This window comes from Ailuropoda melanoleuca, chromosome 6, assembly GCF_002007445.2.
Source record: "Ailuropoda melanoleuca isolate Jingjing chromosome 6, ASM200744v2, whole genome shotgun sequence".
NCBI lineage: Eukaryota > Metazoa > Chordata > Mammalia > Carnivora > Ursidae > Ailuropoda > Ailuropoda melanoleuca.
In genome coordinates, this window is record NC_048223.1 from 15,341,628 (window position 1) to 15,358,004 (window position 16,377).

At 38.1% G+C, this 16,377-nt stretch overlaps 1 protein-coding gene across 1 annotated transcript in view; it reads left to right on the forward strand.

Moving 5' to 3' along the window:
• The window catches only part of ACAD11 (acyl-CoA dehydrogenase family member 11), a 96,949-nt gene that overhangs the window by 8,315 nt on the left and 72,257 nt on the right, over positions 1 to 16,377 (forward strand). The window contains exons 4-5 of the mRNA XM_034661822.1: positions 332 to 493; positions 2,072 to 2,243. Coding sequence (XP_034517713.1) covers positions 332 to 493; positions 2,072 to 2,243 — 334 coding nt within the window. The remainder of the gene's footprint in view (positions 1 to 331; positions 494 to 2,071; positions 2,244 to 16,377) is intronic.

A 16,377-nucleotide genomic window follows, 5' to 3' on the forward strand; every position in this document is an offset into this window, starting at 1 on the left:
CGACTCCAAATAGAAAATCGATCCATTAAGAACAATAAGTTCAAAGTGTTTAAAAAAAAATTTTTTTTTTTGCAAAATGTAACTTGAGAGTAGCTTTTGTCCTTTAAGTTCAACTTGGAATGCCCTTGTATTTTTCTTTTGGCACATATACTCTATTGAACATGTTTCCCAAGGGAATGTTTTTCTAGCATATTCTACAAAAAATTGTTTTTGGTTGCAAACTGTTATCCTAATTTTTTTTTTGTAGGCAATGGGGAATTATGACACAGCAAATAATTGGTATGAAAAAATTTATTTTGTTTTAAATTATTTGTTGTAATTGTTTCCATAGGGTCGAATCTTTCGTGATTTCACAATTCCTGGAGTTAGCCCAGCAGAACGCTCAGCCATATATGTGGCCATGATAGAAACCTTGGCTCACTTACATTCCTTGAATGTACAGTCATTGCAGCTGGAAGGATATGGTAGAGGTGCTGGCTACTGCAAAAGACAGGTAATACATCCACATAAAGAGCTCCTTTTCTCAAGTTCTTGGAAACAATGTGTATTATTAGTCAGAATAAAAACCTATTTTATACTTTCCTGAACCTTGGATAGGACTTTTAATATCACCCTTTATATTGACTTGTTGTTAGCATAAAATAATTTTATATTTTTAGATCGGGTTTTTTCAGCCTAAGCTTCTGTAACTAGCAACATGTACATGAATGCAAATTTAATGCTTTTCAGCCTCTGCATTTAATTTATCAATGTATTTTCTATACAGTTTCCCTTTTAAAGTTAACATATCTGTTAAGCACATCTATGTGTTTAATACTTGCTGAGTACTGCGTTAAATATCAAGAAAATAGAAGTAAGTTCTTCCCCTAAAGGAACTTTTGGTCATTTTTTGAGAGACCTGTACATGAATCTCATTTACATAAAACTTGAAAATAGAATAAAGGAGTATATAATCTAGTAGTAAATGTTTCATTACTTATGAGAGCTGTGCCATTCAGAGGGTGGATGTCAATGTGCCTTTGCTTAGGTGGAGAAAGCTTTGTGGGAGAGATATGTCTTGCACTGTGTATATAAGGAAAGAGAAAATCTAGAGTGATAGGGAAGAGTTGGTGAACACTTGAAACCAAAGGGACAGTTAGACCAGATATGTGTGGGACTATTTCTTTTTGTATGTATATCTTTTTGAGGGGCTGACTGAAGAGAGAAAGGAACCAAGATTTAGAGAATACTCACTGTATGCCAGGTCCCATGGTAGGTGAGTTGCTGACCTACTCTTCTTAAATCTTTGTAGCAACCCTAAGACATAAGTATTATTACTCCCATTTTGTAGATGAGGAATCTGAGACTAATGAATATCAAATAATACATGAATAAGTGGCTTAGACATAATTTATACCGAGGTCTGTATGATTCCCAAGATGAAGGTCTTCACTGCACTAAGTTGAACAGAGGTACCTTGGGGAATGTGGAGAGAACGATAAGGTGATAAATAATATGGTCTCAATTGATGGAGGACTTTGAGAATAGTTTGATTTGTTTGCATTTGATTCTAAGAATAATAAAAAGTCTTTGTATTCCTTATACCTGAAATATATTTAGAAGATTCTGTGGGTAATAAGAAAAGGTATTAAAATGAAAAAAATCTGCCCTCTTCTTCTAGCTCCCATATTTTCTTTTTCAGTGATTACTTGTTGCTTGTGATCCTTCCAGGAATCTCCTGTGCCTATTTATTTGTGTATATGTGTGTATGTGTTTGTGTACATTCTTTTTTCTTCCATAAAATAATCGCAGAAAAAAGACGAGAACCCACATTTCTTGATTCCTATGCCAGTATTTTTTTCCTGATTAAAGTCTAGGTTAGTAAAATGAACTAGATAAAAGAGAGATTTAAATGTTTTAGGCTTTAAGAAAAAATGTTTTAGGCTCATGTGGATGTCACTTATAGACATTTGTCTTGAGCATTTAGTAATAAGACCAAATTTGATATAATCGAATTTTGTTTTAATTTTAGAATTGCTGGACCTTACTTCTACTTTCAGCTTTATAATTTTTCTTATTTGTGTATCTTTAGGTATCAACCTGGACAGAACAATATCAAGCTGCAGCTCATCAGGATATCCCTGCCATGAACCAGCTGTCTGACTGGCTAATGAAAAACTTGCCAGATAATGACAATGAAGAAAATTTGATTCATGGAGATTACAAACTAGATAACATAGTTTTCCACCCTACAGAGGTACTGTAAGCCATATTTATAATAAGCTAAGTAGATCTTAGCACTTCTGATTTGGGACACAAGTCAACTAGGTACATGGTCCCCTCAGGGCTCTGAAGGAGCCCAGCTCAACCTCACGCTTCCCCTACCTTTGGGACTGTCTTCACCATTCAAAACTTTTAGGAGTGAGTCCTGCAGATTCTCAGGCATAGGTAGCTACCTATTTTAAGGCCAAGTCTAAGCCTCAGGATATCTGATTTACTACTTAAACAGGATTTGGGAATTTACATGCATGTCACTGTTTTCATCAGAGAAGTTTTTCATCTACAAAAATATTTAGCTTATCCGGGTTCTTGCTCTTTTTGTTCATTTCCAGTTCCTTTTCTTATCTCATGATGAATTTTTAATTTGGTTAATTATAAGCTCAGAGCGGCACTTGGGTGGCTCAGTCAGTTAAGCGTCTGCCTTCCGCTCAGGTCACGATCCCAGGGTCCTGGGATCAAGCCCTGCATTGGGCTTCCTGCTCAGTGGAGAGTCTGCCGCTCCCTCTCCCACTCCCCCTGCTTGTGTTCTCTCTGTCAAATAAATAAAATCTTTAAATACGTATGTATAAGCTCAGGACAGAATTCAAAAACTTCTTTTGAGGTTTTGAAAGAATTGTATTAGATTAATGTGACCTTGCTCTGTGTAAATGTACACAGTGTAATCTTCATAAACGATACAAACAATTCAAAACTATAACCCTCCTCCCTGGAACACAGACAGGGAGGCCTGGGATTGGAGGAGGATGGTGGAAATGAGGAAACCACTTAAGTTCTCCTCATTATCTGCATGCCATTGGACAAGACACTTGGCCCTTAATATTCTTTTTTTTTTTTTAATATTATGTTAGTCACAATACAGTACATCCCTAGTTTTCAATGTAAAGTTCCGTGATTCATTACTTGCGTATAACACCCAGTGCACCATGCAATATGTGCCCTGGTTAATACCCATCACCAGCCTATCCCATTCCCCCACCCGCCTCCCCTCTGAAGCCCTCAGTTTGTTTCCCAGAGTCCATAGTCTCTCATGGTTCATTCCCCCTTTTGTTTACCCCCCCTTTCTTCCTCCCCTTCTTCTACCGATCTTCCTAGTTCTTATGTTCCATAGATGAGAGACAATTATCAGATGATAATTGTCTTTCTCTGCTTGACTTATTTCACTTATTTCACTTAGCATTATCTCCTCCAGTGCCGTCCATATTGCAGCAAATGTTGAGAACTCATTCTTTCTGATAGCTGAGTAATATTCCATTGTGTATATGGACCACATCTTCTTAATCCAGTCATCTGTTGAAGGGCATCTCGGCTCCTTCCACAATTTAGCTATTGTGGACAATGCTGCTATGAACATTGGGGTGCATATGGCCCTTCTCTTCACTACATCTGTATCTTTGGGGTAAATACCCAGTAGTGCAATGGCTAGATCANTGCTGGATCATAGGGTAGCTCAATTTTTAACTTTTTAAGGGACCTCCACACTGTTTTCTAAAAGTGGCTGTACCAACTTGCTTTCCCACCAGCAATGTAAGAGGGATCCCCTTTCTCCACATCCTCTCCAACATTGGTTGTTTCCTGCCTTATCCATTTTTGCCATTCTAACTGGTGTAAGGTGGTATCTCAGTGTGGTTTTGATTTGAATTTCCCTGATGGCTAATGATTTTGAACATTTTTTCATGTGTCTGTTAGCCATTTGCATGTCTTTATTGGAAAAGTGTCTGTTCATATCTTCTGCCCATTTTTTAATTTGATTATTTGTTTCTCACATATTGAGTTTGAGAAGTTCTTTTTAGATCTTGGATACCAGTCTTTTATCTGTAGTGTCATTTGCAAATATCTTCTCCCATTCCGTGGGCTGCCTCTTAGTTTTTTTGACTGTTTCCTTGGCTGTGCAGAAGCTTTTGATCTTGATGAAGTCCCACAAGTTCATTTTTTCTTTTGTTTCTCTTGCCTTTGGGGATGTGTCATGATAAAAGTTGCTGTGGCCAATCTCAAAGAGGTTGCAGCCTATGTTCTCCTCTAGGATTTTGATGGATTCCTGTCTCACATCGAGGCCTTTCATCCATTTGGAGTTTATCTTTGTGTATGGTGTGAGAGAGTGGTCAAGTTTCATTCTTTTGCATGTAGCTGTCCAATTTTCCCAGCACCATTTATTGAAGAGACTGTCTTTTTTCCACCGGATGTTTTTTCCTGCTTTGTCAAAGAATAGTTGCCCAAAGAGCCGAGGGTCCATTTCTGGGTTCTCTATTCTGTTCCATTGGTAACTATGTGTCTGTTTTTGTGCCAGTACCATGCTGTCTTTGTGATCACAGCTTTGTAGTACAGCTCGAAATCCGGCATTGTGATGCCCCCAGCTTTGTTTTTCCTTTTCAACAGTTCCTTGGAGATTCGGGGCCTTTTCTGGTTCCATACAAATTTAAGGACTATTTGTTCCAGTTCTTTGAAAAATGTCCTCGGTATTTTGATCGGGATAGCATTGAAAGTGTNCTGCTTTGTCAAAGAATAGTTGCCCAAAGAGCCGAGGGTCCATTTCTGGGTTCTCTATTCTGTTCCATTGGTAACTATGTGTCTGTTTGTGCCAGTACCATGCTGTCTTTGTGATCACAGCTTTGTAGTACAGCTCGAAATCCGGCATTGTGATGCCCCCAGCTTTGTTTTTCCTTTTCAACAGTTCCTTGGAGATTCGGGGCCTTTTCTGGTTCCATACAAATTTAAGGACTATTTGTTCCAGTTCTTTGAAAAATGTCCTCGGTATTTTGATCGGGATAGCATTGAAAGTGTAGATTGCTCTGGGTAGTATGGACATTTTAACTATGTTAATTCTTCCAATCCATGAGCATGGAATATTTTTCCANCGTAGTACAACTTGAAATCCGGCAACGTAATGCCCCCAGCTTTGTTTTTCCTTTTCAACAATTCCTTGGCTATTTGGGGCCTTTTCTAGTTCCACACAAATTTAAGGGCTGTTTGTTCCAGATCTTTGAAAGATGTCATTGGTATTTTGATTGGGACGGCATTGAAAGTGTAGATTGCTCTGGGTAGCATAGACATTTTAACTATGTTNAAGTGTAGATTGCTCTGGGTAGTATGGACATTTTAACTATGTTAATTCTTCCAATCCATGAGCATGGAATATTTTTCCATCTTTTTATGTCTTCCTCAATATCTTTCAAAAGTGATCTATAGTTTCTAGCATATAGGTCCTTTACGTCTCTGGTTAAGTTAATTCCAAGATAACGTGTGATTTTTGGTGCTATTGTAAATGGAATGGATTGCCTAATTTCTCTTTCTTCAGTCTCATTGTTCGTGTATAGAAATGCAACTGATTTCTGAGCATTGATTTTGTATCCNAACTGATTTCTGGGCATTGATTTTGTATCCTGCCACCTTACTGAATTGTTCTATAACTTCTAATAGTTTGGGAGTGGATTCCTTTGGGTTTTCCATATAGAGTATCATGTCATCTGCAAAGAGAGACAGTTTGACTTCTTCTTTGCCGATTTGGATACCTTTGATCCCTTTTTGTCTTCTGATTGCTGTTGCAAGGACTTCTAGTACTATATTGAATAATAATGGCAAGAGTGGGCATCTTTGTCGTGTTCCTGATCTTAAGGGAAAGGCTTCCAGCTTTTCCCCATTGAGAATAATGCTTGCAGTAGGCTTTTCATAGATGGCTTTTATGAGATTGAGAAATGTGCCCTCTATCCCTACACTCTGAAGTGTTTTCATCAGGAAAGGATGCTGTATTTTGTCAAATGCTTTTTCTGCATCTATTGAGAGGATCATATGGTTCTTGAGTCTTTTCTTGTTGATATGATGTATCACATTGATTGATTTGCGAGTGTTGAACCATGCTTGCATCCCAGGTATGAATCCCACTTGGTCATGATGGATAATCCTTTTAATGTACTGTTGGATTCTATTAGCAAGGATCTTGTTGAGGATTTTGGCATCCATATTCATTAGAGAAATCGGTCTGTAATTCTCCTTTTTGAGGGGGTCTTTGCCTGGTTTGGGGATCAAGGTAATATTAGCCTCATAGAATGAGTTTGGTNAAGTTTGGTAGTTTTCCTTCTGTTTCTATTTTTTGAAACAGCTTCAGGAGAATTATTTATTCTTTGAATGTTTGGTAGAATTCCCCGGGGAATCCATCAGGCCCTGGAGTCTTGTTTTTCAGGAGGTTTTTTATCACAGCTTCAATCTGTTCATAATTAATTGGTCTGTTTAAAAAATCAGTTTCTTCCTGTTTCAGTCTTGGTAGTTTACAGGTTTCCATTTCTTCCAGATTATTTAATTTATTGGCATAAAGCTGTTGATAAAAGTTTCTAATGATCCTTCCAATTTCATTGGTGTTGGTTGTGACCTCTCCCTTTTCATTCATAATTTTATTAATTTGGGTCCTTTCTCTATTCTTTTGGATAAGTCTTGCCAGTGGTCATAATTAATTGGTCTGTTTAAAAAATCAGTTTCTTCCTGTTTCAGTCTTGGTAGTTTACAGGTTTCCATTTCTTCCAGATTATTTAATTTATTGGCATAAAGCTGTTGATAAAAGTTTCTAATGATCCTTCCAATTTCATTGGTGTTGGTTGTGACCTCTCCCTTTTCATTCATAATTTTGTTAATTTGGGTCCTTTCTCTATTCTTCTGAATAAGTCTGGCTATTGGCTTATCGATCTTATTTATTCTTTCAAAGAACCAGCTTCTAGTTCTGTTGATCTGCTCTACTGTGCTCCTGGTTTCTAATTCATTGATCTCTGCTCTACTCTTGATCAACTGCTTTCTCGTGCATGGATTAGGCCTATTCATCTGTTCCTGTTCCAGATACTTGAGGTGAGAATATAAAAACTGCATTTTAGATTTTTCTACTCTTTTGAGTGAGGTTGGGATGGCTGTGTATTTTCCCCTTAGGACTACGTGCAGAAGATTTTTAGTTTGATTTAGTCCCATTTGTTTATGTTTGCTTTTGTTGCCATTGTCTTGGGAATCAGTTACAAAAAGAAAAAAAAAACTGCCAAGAGCAATGTCAAGGAGCCTACTGCCTGTGTTTTCTTCTAGGAATTTTATGGTTTCTGGTCTTGTATTCAAGTCTTTAATCCAGTTTGAGTTATTTTATATATGGTGTAAGATAGTGGTATGGTTTTATTCTTTTGCATGTGGCTGTCCAGTTTTCCCAATACTATTTATTAAGGAGACTGTCTTTTCCCCATTGTATATTCTTGCCTCCTTTGTCATAAATTAATCAGCCAAATACGTGTGGGGTTTTTTTCCTGGGCTCTTTATTCTGTTCCATTTGTCTTTGTCTGTTTTTGTGCCAATGCTGTTTTGATTATTATATCAAATTTTTATGTAATTTGAAATCAGGAAGTGTGATGCTTCGAGCTTTATTCTTTCTAAAGATTGCTTTTGCTCTTTGGGATCTTGTGTGGTTCCATATAAATTTTAGGATTCTTTGTTCTATTGCTGTGAAAAATGCCATTGGAATTTTGATAGGAATTGCATTGAATCTATAGATTGCTTTGGATAATATGGATATTTTAACAATATGAGTTTTTCAAATCCATGTGCATGGAATATCGTTCCATTTGTTTGTGTGTTCTTCAATTTATTTCATCAGTGTCTTATAGTTTTCATTGTACAGGTCCTTTACCTCTTGGTGAAATTTATTCCTAGGTATTTTACTATTTTTGATGCAATTGTAAATGGAATTTTCTAAATTTCTCTTTCTGATAGTTTATTGTTACAGTATAAAAACATAATATTGTTGTATGTTGATTTTGTATCCCTCAATTTTACTGAATTTTTTTATTCGAATAGTTTTTTGGTGAAATCTTGTAGCATTTTCTATATAAAAAATCATGTCCACAAATAATGACAGTTTTACTTCTTCCTTTCCAATTTAGATGCTTTTTAATTTCTTTTTCTTGTCTACTTGTTCTGGACTTCCAATACTGTGTTGAATAAAAGTGACAAGAGTGGGCATCCTTGTCTTGTTCCTAATTGTTAAAGGAAAAGTTTTCAGCTTTTTATCATTGAGTATGATGTTTGCTGTGGGCTTGTTATATATGGGCCTTTATTATGTTGAGGTGCATTCACTATAACAACTTTGTTGAGAGTTTTTATTATAAATGGATGTTGAATCTCGTCAAATGTGTTTTCTGCATCTACTTAGTCAAATGATCATTTTCTTAATGTGGTGTATAACATTTATTTGCAGGTGTTAAACCATCCTTGCATCCCTGGAATAAATCCCACTCAGTCATAGTGTATTACCTTTTTAATGTATTGTTGAATTTAGTTTACTAATATTTTGTTGAGGATTTTTGCACCTGTGTTCATCAGGGATATTGGCCTGTAATTTTCGTTTTTGTGTGTATGGTGTCTTGTTTGGTTTTGGTGTCAAGGTAATGCTGGATTTATAAAATGAGTTTGGAGGGCACCTGGCTGGCTCACTTGGAGGAGCCTGAGACTCTTGATCTCAAGATCATGAGTTTGAACCCCATGTTGGGTGTACAGATAACTTAAATTTTTAAGAAATAATAACTAAGTAAATAAATAAATAAGGTTTGGAAGTATTCCCTCCTCTTCAGTTTTTTGGAAGAGTTTGAGAAGGATAGATACTAAATCTTATTTGAATGTTTGATAGAATTCACCAGTGAAGCTATCTGTTCTTGGACTCCTGCGTCTGCAACTCTGTGTCCTTCCCTAATTTTCAATTATTATTTCTTCAAATAAGTTTTCTGTTCCTCTTTCTGTCTTTTCTCCTTCTGGGACCCCTATAATACAAATGTCATTCCACTTGATGTTGTTTCATAGGTCCCTTAAGCTATCATCACTTTTTCAATTTTTTCTTTTTATTTTGTTTTGGTGAGTTTCATTCCTCGATCTTCTAGGTCACTGATCTGTTCTTCTGCTTCATCTAATTTGTTGTTGAACCCCTCTTGTGCATTTTTTCAGTTTATTTATTGCATTCTTCAGCTTTGTAACTTCCGTTCAGTACTTCCTTATATTGTCTCTCTTTGTTGAAGTTCTTGCTGTGTTCATCCATTCATCTTAGATCAATGAGCATCTTTATGACCATTACTTTTTCTTTATCAGGTAAATTACTTATCTGCATTTCATTATGGTTTTTTTCTGGGCTTTTATCGTGTTTTCTTGTTTGGAACATATTCCTTTTTCCTCATTTTGCTTGATTCTCTGTTTTTGTTTCTTCTTCTTTAAAAGATTTGTTTGTTTATTTGAGTGGGGAGGGGCAGAGAGAGAAGGAGAGAGAGAATCTCAAGCAGACTTCTCACTGAACATGGAGCCTGACAGAGATCAAGACCTGAGCTGAAATCGAGAGTCGGACACTTACCCAGCTGAGCCACCCATACCACTGTCTTTGTTTTTATGTATTAAGCACAACTGCTATCTCTCCCAGTCTTAAAGAAGTGGTTACAGGAACATGGGATGTGTTCCACTCTGCTGTCAGTACAGTGTCCTAAGGGTGATAGCCTGCCAAGGACTGCCTCTCTTATCATTTCAGCCCCATGGGGTCCAGAAATGCAAGCCCCCTGGCTACCAGAGCCAACATTCAAGAGGCGTCCCTTGTGTGAATAGCTTTGGCAAGGCCATAAAGGAGGAATGGGCTAGGATAATACCATCCACTGGATTTACTGGGCTGAGGCCTCGAGGGAGCACCCAGCTGGCTAGCCCACTTGCTGAGTTCAGTAAGGCAGGGCCATGTGGTAGCACAGGGTCAGAGCATGCCCATCTGCTGGGTTTAGCAGTGTGGTGCCACAGGGCAAGCAGCACCAGCAAGGTAGAGGGAGAGTGCAAAAATGGCACCTACCAGCTTCTCTATCCCCAGAGAGAGTTCAAACAGATCCCGGCCACTCCAGCAGATGCTTTAAGATTGGCCAACGTATCTCCTTCATATAAGGTCTTTTCAACCTGCTGCTTTTGATGAGTCCCAAGATGGGTAAATCTATACATGAGCCCTTTAAGAGTGCAGTCTCAGTTTCCTAGAGCCTTTTGGTTCTCCTGGATGTGAATCCTATTGGTTTTCAAAGCCAGACATTTTGGGGGCTCATTTCTCTGGTGCAGATCCCAAGGATGGGAGTACCTGATGTGGGGCTTACCTGCTGTGGGGCTATCCCTTGCTCCTCGGATATAGGCCATATTTATGAGATCCCTCCTGCTTATGGGTTACCACACTGGAGGGTATAGGATTTTTGGTGAGACTACATCTCTACCTCTCCTACCCATCTTGATGTAGCCTTTTTTTTTTTTTTTTAAGATTCTGTTTCTAAGTAATCTCCACACCTAACATGGGGCTTGAACTCACAGCCCCAAGATCAAGAGTTGTATTCTCTACTGACTGAGCCAGCCAGGTACCCTTGATATAGCCTTTCTGTCCTTTATTGTGGGGGAGCTGTTCAGGTAGTTTTCAGGTATTTTTCAGACAAAGTTGTTCTATGTGGAGCTGAAGGTTTGGTGTATCTGTAGAAGGAGTCGAGTTCAGGGTCTTCTTATGCTAGCATATGAACCACTTGTTTTAACTTTTTATTTTAAAATAATTACAGACTCATAAGAAGTTGTAAAGAAAAAGTACAGAGGGGTCTTGTACACCTATCATTCTAATTCCCCAAATGAATCTCACACAACTATAGTCTATTATCAAAGCCAGGAAACTGACATTGTGTGACTTTTAAATTAGATAAAGAAATATGAAAACTTCAGGGCTGTTGGGAAGCTAAAATGCAGTAATCAATATGAAGCAAATAGCTGGTACCTGGCATACCTGTGCTCAGTTTGTTTCATATCTCTTCTGCTTTTCCCTTCTTTTCCCCTCTGTTCCTCCATTTTACTTTTTTCTAAGATTGCCTATCAAGCTCTGCTCTTCATAAAACTGTTAAGGTAGAAGTAAATATTTCATAATATGTATCAAGACTTAAACAGTGGCTGTAAGGGATCAAATTATATGAGACTTTTAAGTTGTACATTTCTGTAATGAGTAAGGTTTGAGGTTTTATCATTTTGTGGTTTTTTCAAAGAATAGCGTGTTTTATTTTTATCATCAGAAAACATAAGAAAGAGGACAAAAACAAACTTAAATGATAAACCTTCCAGGAATGTGTGTGGTAAGCCAGTAAAGGATTACTAAAGGGTATGGCAAAACCAGAGCACATTACTCAGTTTTGTAATCCGTATTTTCCAGTTACTCGTATGTAAAGTATTTGAAGCATGTTTGAGCGAGTATTTCCATAGTACAGCATGCTTACAGCAATGTTTAAAAGAAATCCAGTGTTCCTGAAAAATATTGTTAATTTTCTAAATATAAATCTTACCCATCTGGCAGAGAAATGTTTAAGGAGTTTAATGTGCATTTCAACTTGAAAAACAAATTTATTTAATTATAAACAGATAAACCTAGAGATAATTCATCTGCATTCATTAATTAGTAGTCAGATGTATTTAAGATAACAAATATATGTAATCTGATTCTTCTGAAGTCATCTGTCTTGCAGTCTTTTATATATTAACTTATGAAGAAAAAACATTTGATATGCAAACAAAACTTGTATTTTTAATGGCTTTCTTTTTAATTTCCTTCATTATCTCTTAAGTGTTAGTGTAGTTGGGCAGAAGCATAACTAAAGTTTAATTTTGCTAGAAAAGATGTGGCAATTGGGTTTTTTTCAACACCTTTACATAACACACATTTTTTTCATGGAGGGGGAGGGGCAGAGGGAGAGGGTGAGAGAAAAATCTTAAGCAGACTCCACATCCAACAGGGAACCTGACATGGGGCTCAAATTCATGACCCTGAGATCATGACCTGAGCTGAAATCAAGAGTCGGACACTAGACCAGCTGAGCCACCCAGGCACCCTTATATTACAGATTTTTTTAATACACTCTTTAATAGGGGCACCTGGATGGCTCAGTCACTTAAGTGTCTGCCTTTGGCTCAGGTCATGATCCCAGGATCCTGGGATCAAACTCCAAGTTGGGTTCCCTACTCAGCAGAAAGCCTGCTTCTCTCTCTCCCCTCCCCCTTGCTCATGCTCTCTCCCTCTCCCTCTCTCTCTCTTGCTCTCTTGAATAAATAAATAAAAATAAAATAGGGAAGGCAAGATGGTGGAAGAGCAGGGGACCTCATTTCATCTGGTCCCTTGAATTTAGCTAGATAACCGTCAAATCATTCTGAATGCCTATGAATTCAACCTGAGATGTAAGAAAAGAATCTCTGGAATTCTACAAATAGAAGAGTGACCACTTTTTGCAAGATAGGCAGTGTGGAGAAGTGAATCTGAGGGGATATATTGGAAGATAAATGGCAGGGGAAGGGATCCTCCGCAAGCCAGTTACTGGAAAGTGTATAGCCTCTGAATGCAAAATTGGAACCTTTAGATCTACTCCAGTGAGAGACATCCCTGCTGGAAAGCTGTTTGGGTGGTGGAATCCCAGGTGGGACGGCGTGACCTCAGGAGATCCCCAGAATCACAGAAAGAATCGGGGTGCCTGAGCTGGCAGCATTCCCAAGCACTGCAGCAGGGAAACTTGTTACAGTTAGTGAGCCTGGGAGGGGGCTCTTAGCTCAATTCACCATAAACCTTGAATGGTGGCACACTTGGGCAACAACTCTCCTTGCGGGGACCCTGCAACAGGCAGAAAGGCTGCAGCCCTCCACCTTCCCCCCGGGAAGATCGGATTGGATGCACACCACAGGAGTCTGCAGAGTTTGACACACAAAAAAGTGAAGACCGCTTATCCCTGGAGGTTTCCTGAAGAGAGGGGATTGTGATCTTTCAGCTCCAGGTCTTGCAATCAGGGTGTGGCCATTTTAATTTTCATCCTCCAGAGAGGTCCAGAAAGCCTTCAGTAAACAAAACCCACATAGAGCAACCAGAAGTGGCTCACAGTGGGGCTGGCCCCCTGGCAAGGGGTGGTGTAACTCCACTCAGGCAGACACTTGAGAATCAGCACAGCAGTCCCTTCCCCCAGAAGACCAGCTGGAAAAACAGGCAAACACCAAGTTTATGGAGCACACAGGACTGCAAAACTCCAGCACTAGGGGAAAATAGTATATAGAATTTGAGGTTTTTTTCCTCATGATTCTTTTATCTTTCAGTTTAAAATTTTCCTTTTCTTTTTCTCTTTTTTTTCCCATTTCAACAAGTTTCTTACCTTATCAACTCTTTGTTTTTAAGTCTTTTTTTGACTTTCATTTTTTACATTTTGTAGATATGTTCTTCATTTTTGGCTTCCTTTCACTGTATTCAATTTTATTTTTGTATATATATAAGTTTTGCTTTCTTTACAATATTGGGATTTTGTCTCTTCTAACAAACAGACCAAAATACACCCAGGAGCAAGTGGATCACCCTGTTTTATCCACCTGGGAGATTATAGTCTCTCTCCGACCCCCCCCCCTTTTTTTTTCTCTTTTTCTTTCCTCTGTTGGTTTCTGACCACTTCAGATTTGTCTAGCATGTATTTCACTTGGGTCATGGTTGATATTTTTTATTTTCTCTCGTTCAACAATTCTTCTCTGGGCAAAATGACTAGAAGGAGAAATTGACAACAAAACAAAGAATCAGAGGTAATACTCTCTGCCACAGATCTAATCGATATGGATATAAGTAAAGTGTCACAGCTGGAATTCAGGATAATGGTCATAAAGTTACGAACTGGGCTCGAAAAAAGTATTAAAGACACTAGAGAATCTGTTAGTGCAGAAATAAAATCTAATCAGGCAAAATTAAAAAAGATTTAACTAAGATGCAGTCTAAATTGGATGCTGTAACAGCTAGGATAAATGAGGCAGGAGAGGGAGTAAGTGACATAGAAGACAAGGTGATGGAAAGGAAGGAAGCTGAGGAAGAGAGAGAAAAAACAACTAATGGACCATGAGGGGAGGCTTCGAGAAATCAGTGATACCATAAAGCTAAACAATATTAAAATTATTGGGGTCCCAGAGGAAGGATAAAAAGAGAGGGACATAAGGAATATTTGAACAAATCATAGCTGGGAACTTCCCTAATCTGGGGAAGGAAACAGGCATTCAAGTCCAAGAGGTAGAGAAGATCCCTCTCAAAATCAATAAAAATAGATCAACACCCCAACATATAATAGCAAAGCTTGCAAATTTCAGAGATAAAGAGAAAATCCTGGGCAGCTTGAGACAAGAGGTTCTTTACACCTACAGGGGTAGAAACATTAGGCTGACAGCAAATCAACCCACAAAGACCTGGTGGCCCAGAAAGTGCTGGCATGATATATGCAGGGTACTAAATGAGAAAAACATGGAGCCAAGAATACTTTCCAAAAAGGCTGTCATTCAAAATGGAAGGAGATAAAGAGCTTCCAGGACAAACAGAAACTAAAAGAATTTGTGACCACTAAACAAACTCTGCAAAAAAAAAAATACTAAAGGGGATCCTGTAAGCAAAGACAGAGCCCAAAAGTAACATAGACCAGGAAGAAACAGAGACAATCTACAAAAACAGGGACTTTACAAGTAATACATTGGCACTAAATTCATCTTCCAATAGTTTCTCTGAATCTAAAAGGGCTAAATGCTCCAATCAAAAGACAGAGGGTATCAGATTGAATAAAAAAGCAAGATGCATCCATATGCTGTCTACAACAGACTCATCTGAGACCCAAAGACACCGCCAGATTGAAAGTGAGGGGTTGGAAAACCATTCATCATGCTAATGGACATCAAAAGAAAGCTGGGGTACCAATCATCATATCAGACAAATTAGATTTTAAACCAAAAAATGTAATAAGAGATGAGGAAGGACACTATATCATACTTAAAGGGTCTATCTAACAAAATCCAATAAGAAGATCTAACAATTGTAAATATTTATGTGCCTAACATGGGAGCAGCCAATACATAAGCCAATTAATAACAAAATTAAAGAAAGACATGGATAATAACATATTAATAGTAGGGGACTTCAACATCCTACTCACAAATGGACAGATTTTCTAAGCAGAAGATCAACAAGGAAACAAGATATTTGAATGACACACTGGACCAGATAGACTTCACAGATGTATACAGAGCATTCCATCCTAAAGCAACAGAACACACATTCTTCCCAAGTGCACATGGAACATTCTCCAGAACAGATCCCATACTTGGTCACAAATCAGGTCTCAACTGGTACCAAAAGATTGGGACCATTCCCTGCATATTTTCAGGCCACAGTGTTTTGAAACTTGAACTCAATGACAAAAGGAAATCTGGAAGGAACTCAAACACTTGGCAGTTAAAGAGCATCCTACTAAAGAATGAATGGGTCACCAGGAAATTAAAGAAGAATTTTTAAAAATTCATGGAAACAAATGGAAATGAAAACACCACTGTTCAAAACCTTTGTGATGCAGCAAAGGCAGTCCTAAGAGGGAAGTACATAGCAATACAAGCCTTTCTCAAAAACTTAGAAAAGTCTCAAAAACACAAGCTAAACTTACACCCTGAGGAGCTGGCGAAAGAACACCAAATAAAGCCTAAACCCAGCAGGAGAAGAGAAATAATAAAGATAAGAGCAGAAATCAATGAAAGAGAAACCAAAAGAACAGTAGAACACATCAGCGAACTAGGAGCTGGTTCCCTGAAAGAATTAATAAGATTGATAAACCCCTGGCCAGACTTATCAAAAAGAAAAGACAAAGGAGTGAAATAAATAAAATCATGAATGAAAGAGGAGATATCAGAGACAACACCAGGGAAATACAAACAATTTTAAGAACATATTATGAGCAATATGTGCCAACAAATTAGGCAATCTGGAAGAAATGGATGCATTCCTGAAACTTGTACACTACCAAAACCGAAACAGGAAGAAGTAGAAAACCTGAACAGACCCATAACCAGCAAGGAAGTTCAAGCAGTCATCAAAAATCTCCCAACAGACAAGAGTCCAGGATCAGATGGCTTCCCAGGGGAGTTCTACCCAACATTTAAAGAACTAATACGTATTCTTCTGAAGCTGTCTTGAAAAATAGAAATGGAAGGAAAACTTCTAAACTCGTTCTATGAGGCCAGCATTACGTTGGTCCCAAAACCAGACAAAGACCCCATCAAAAAGGAGAATTACAAACCACCCTCCCTAATGAACATACA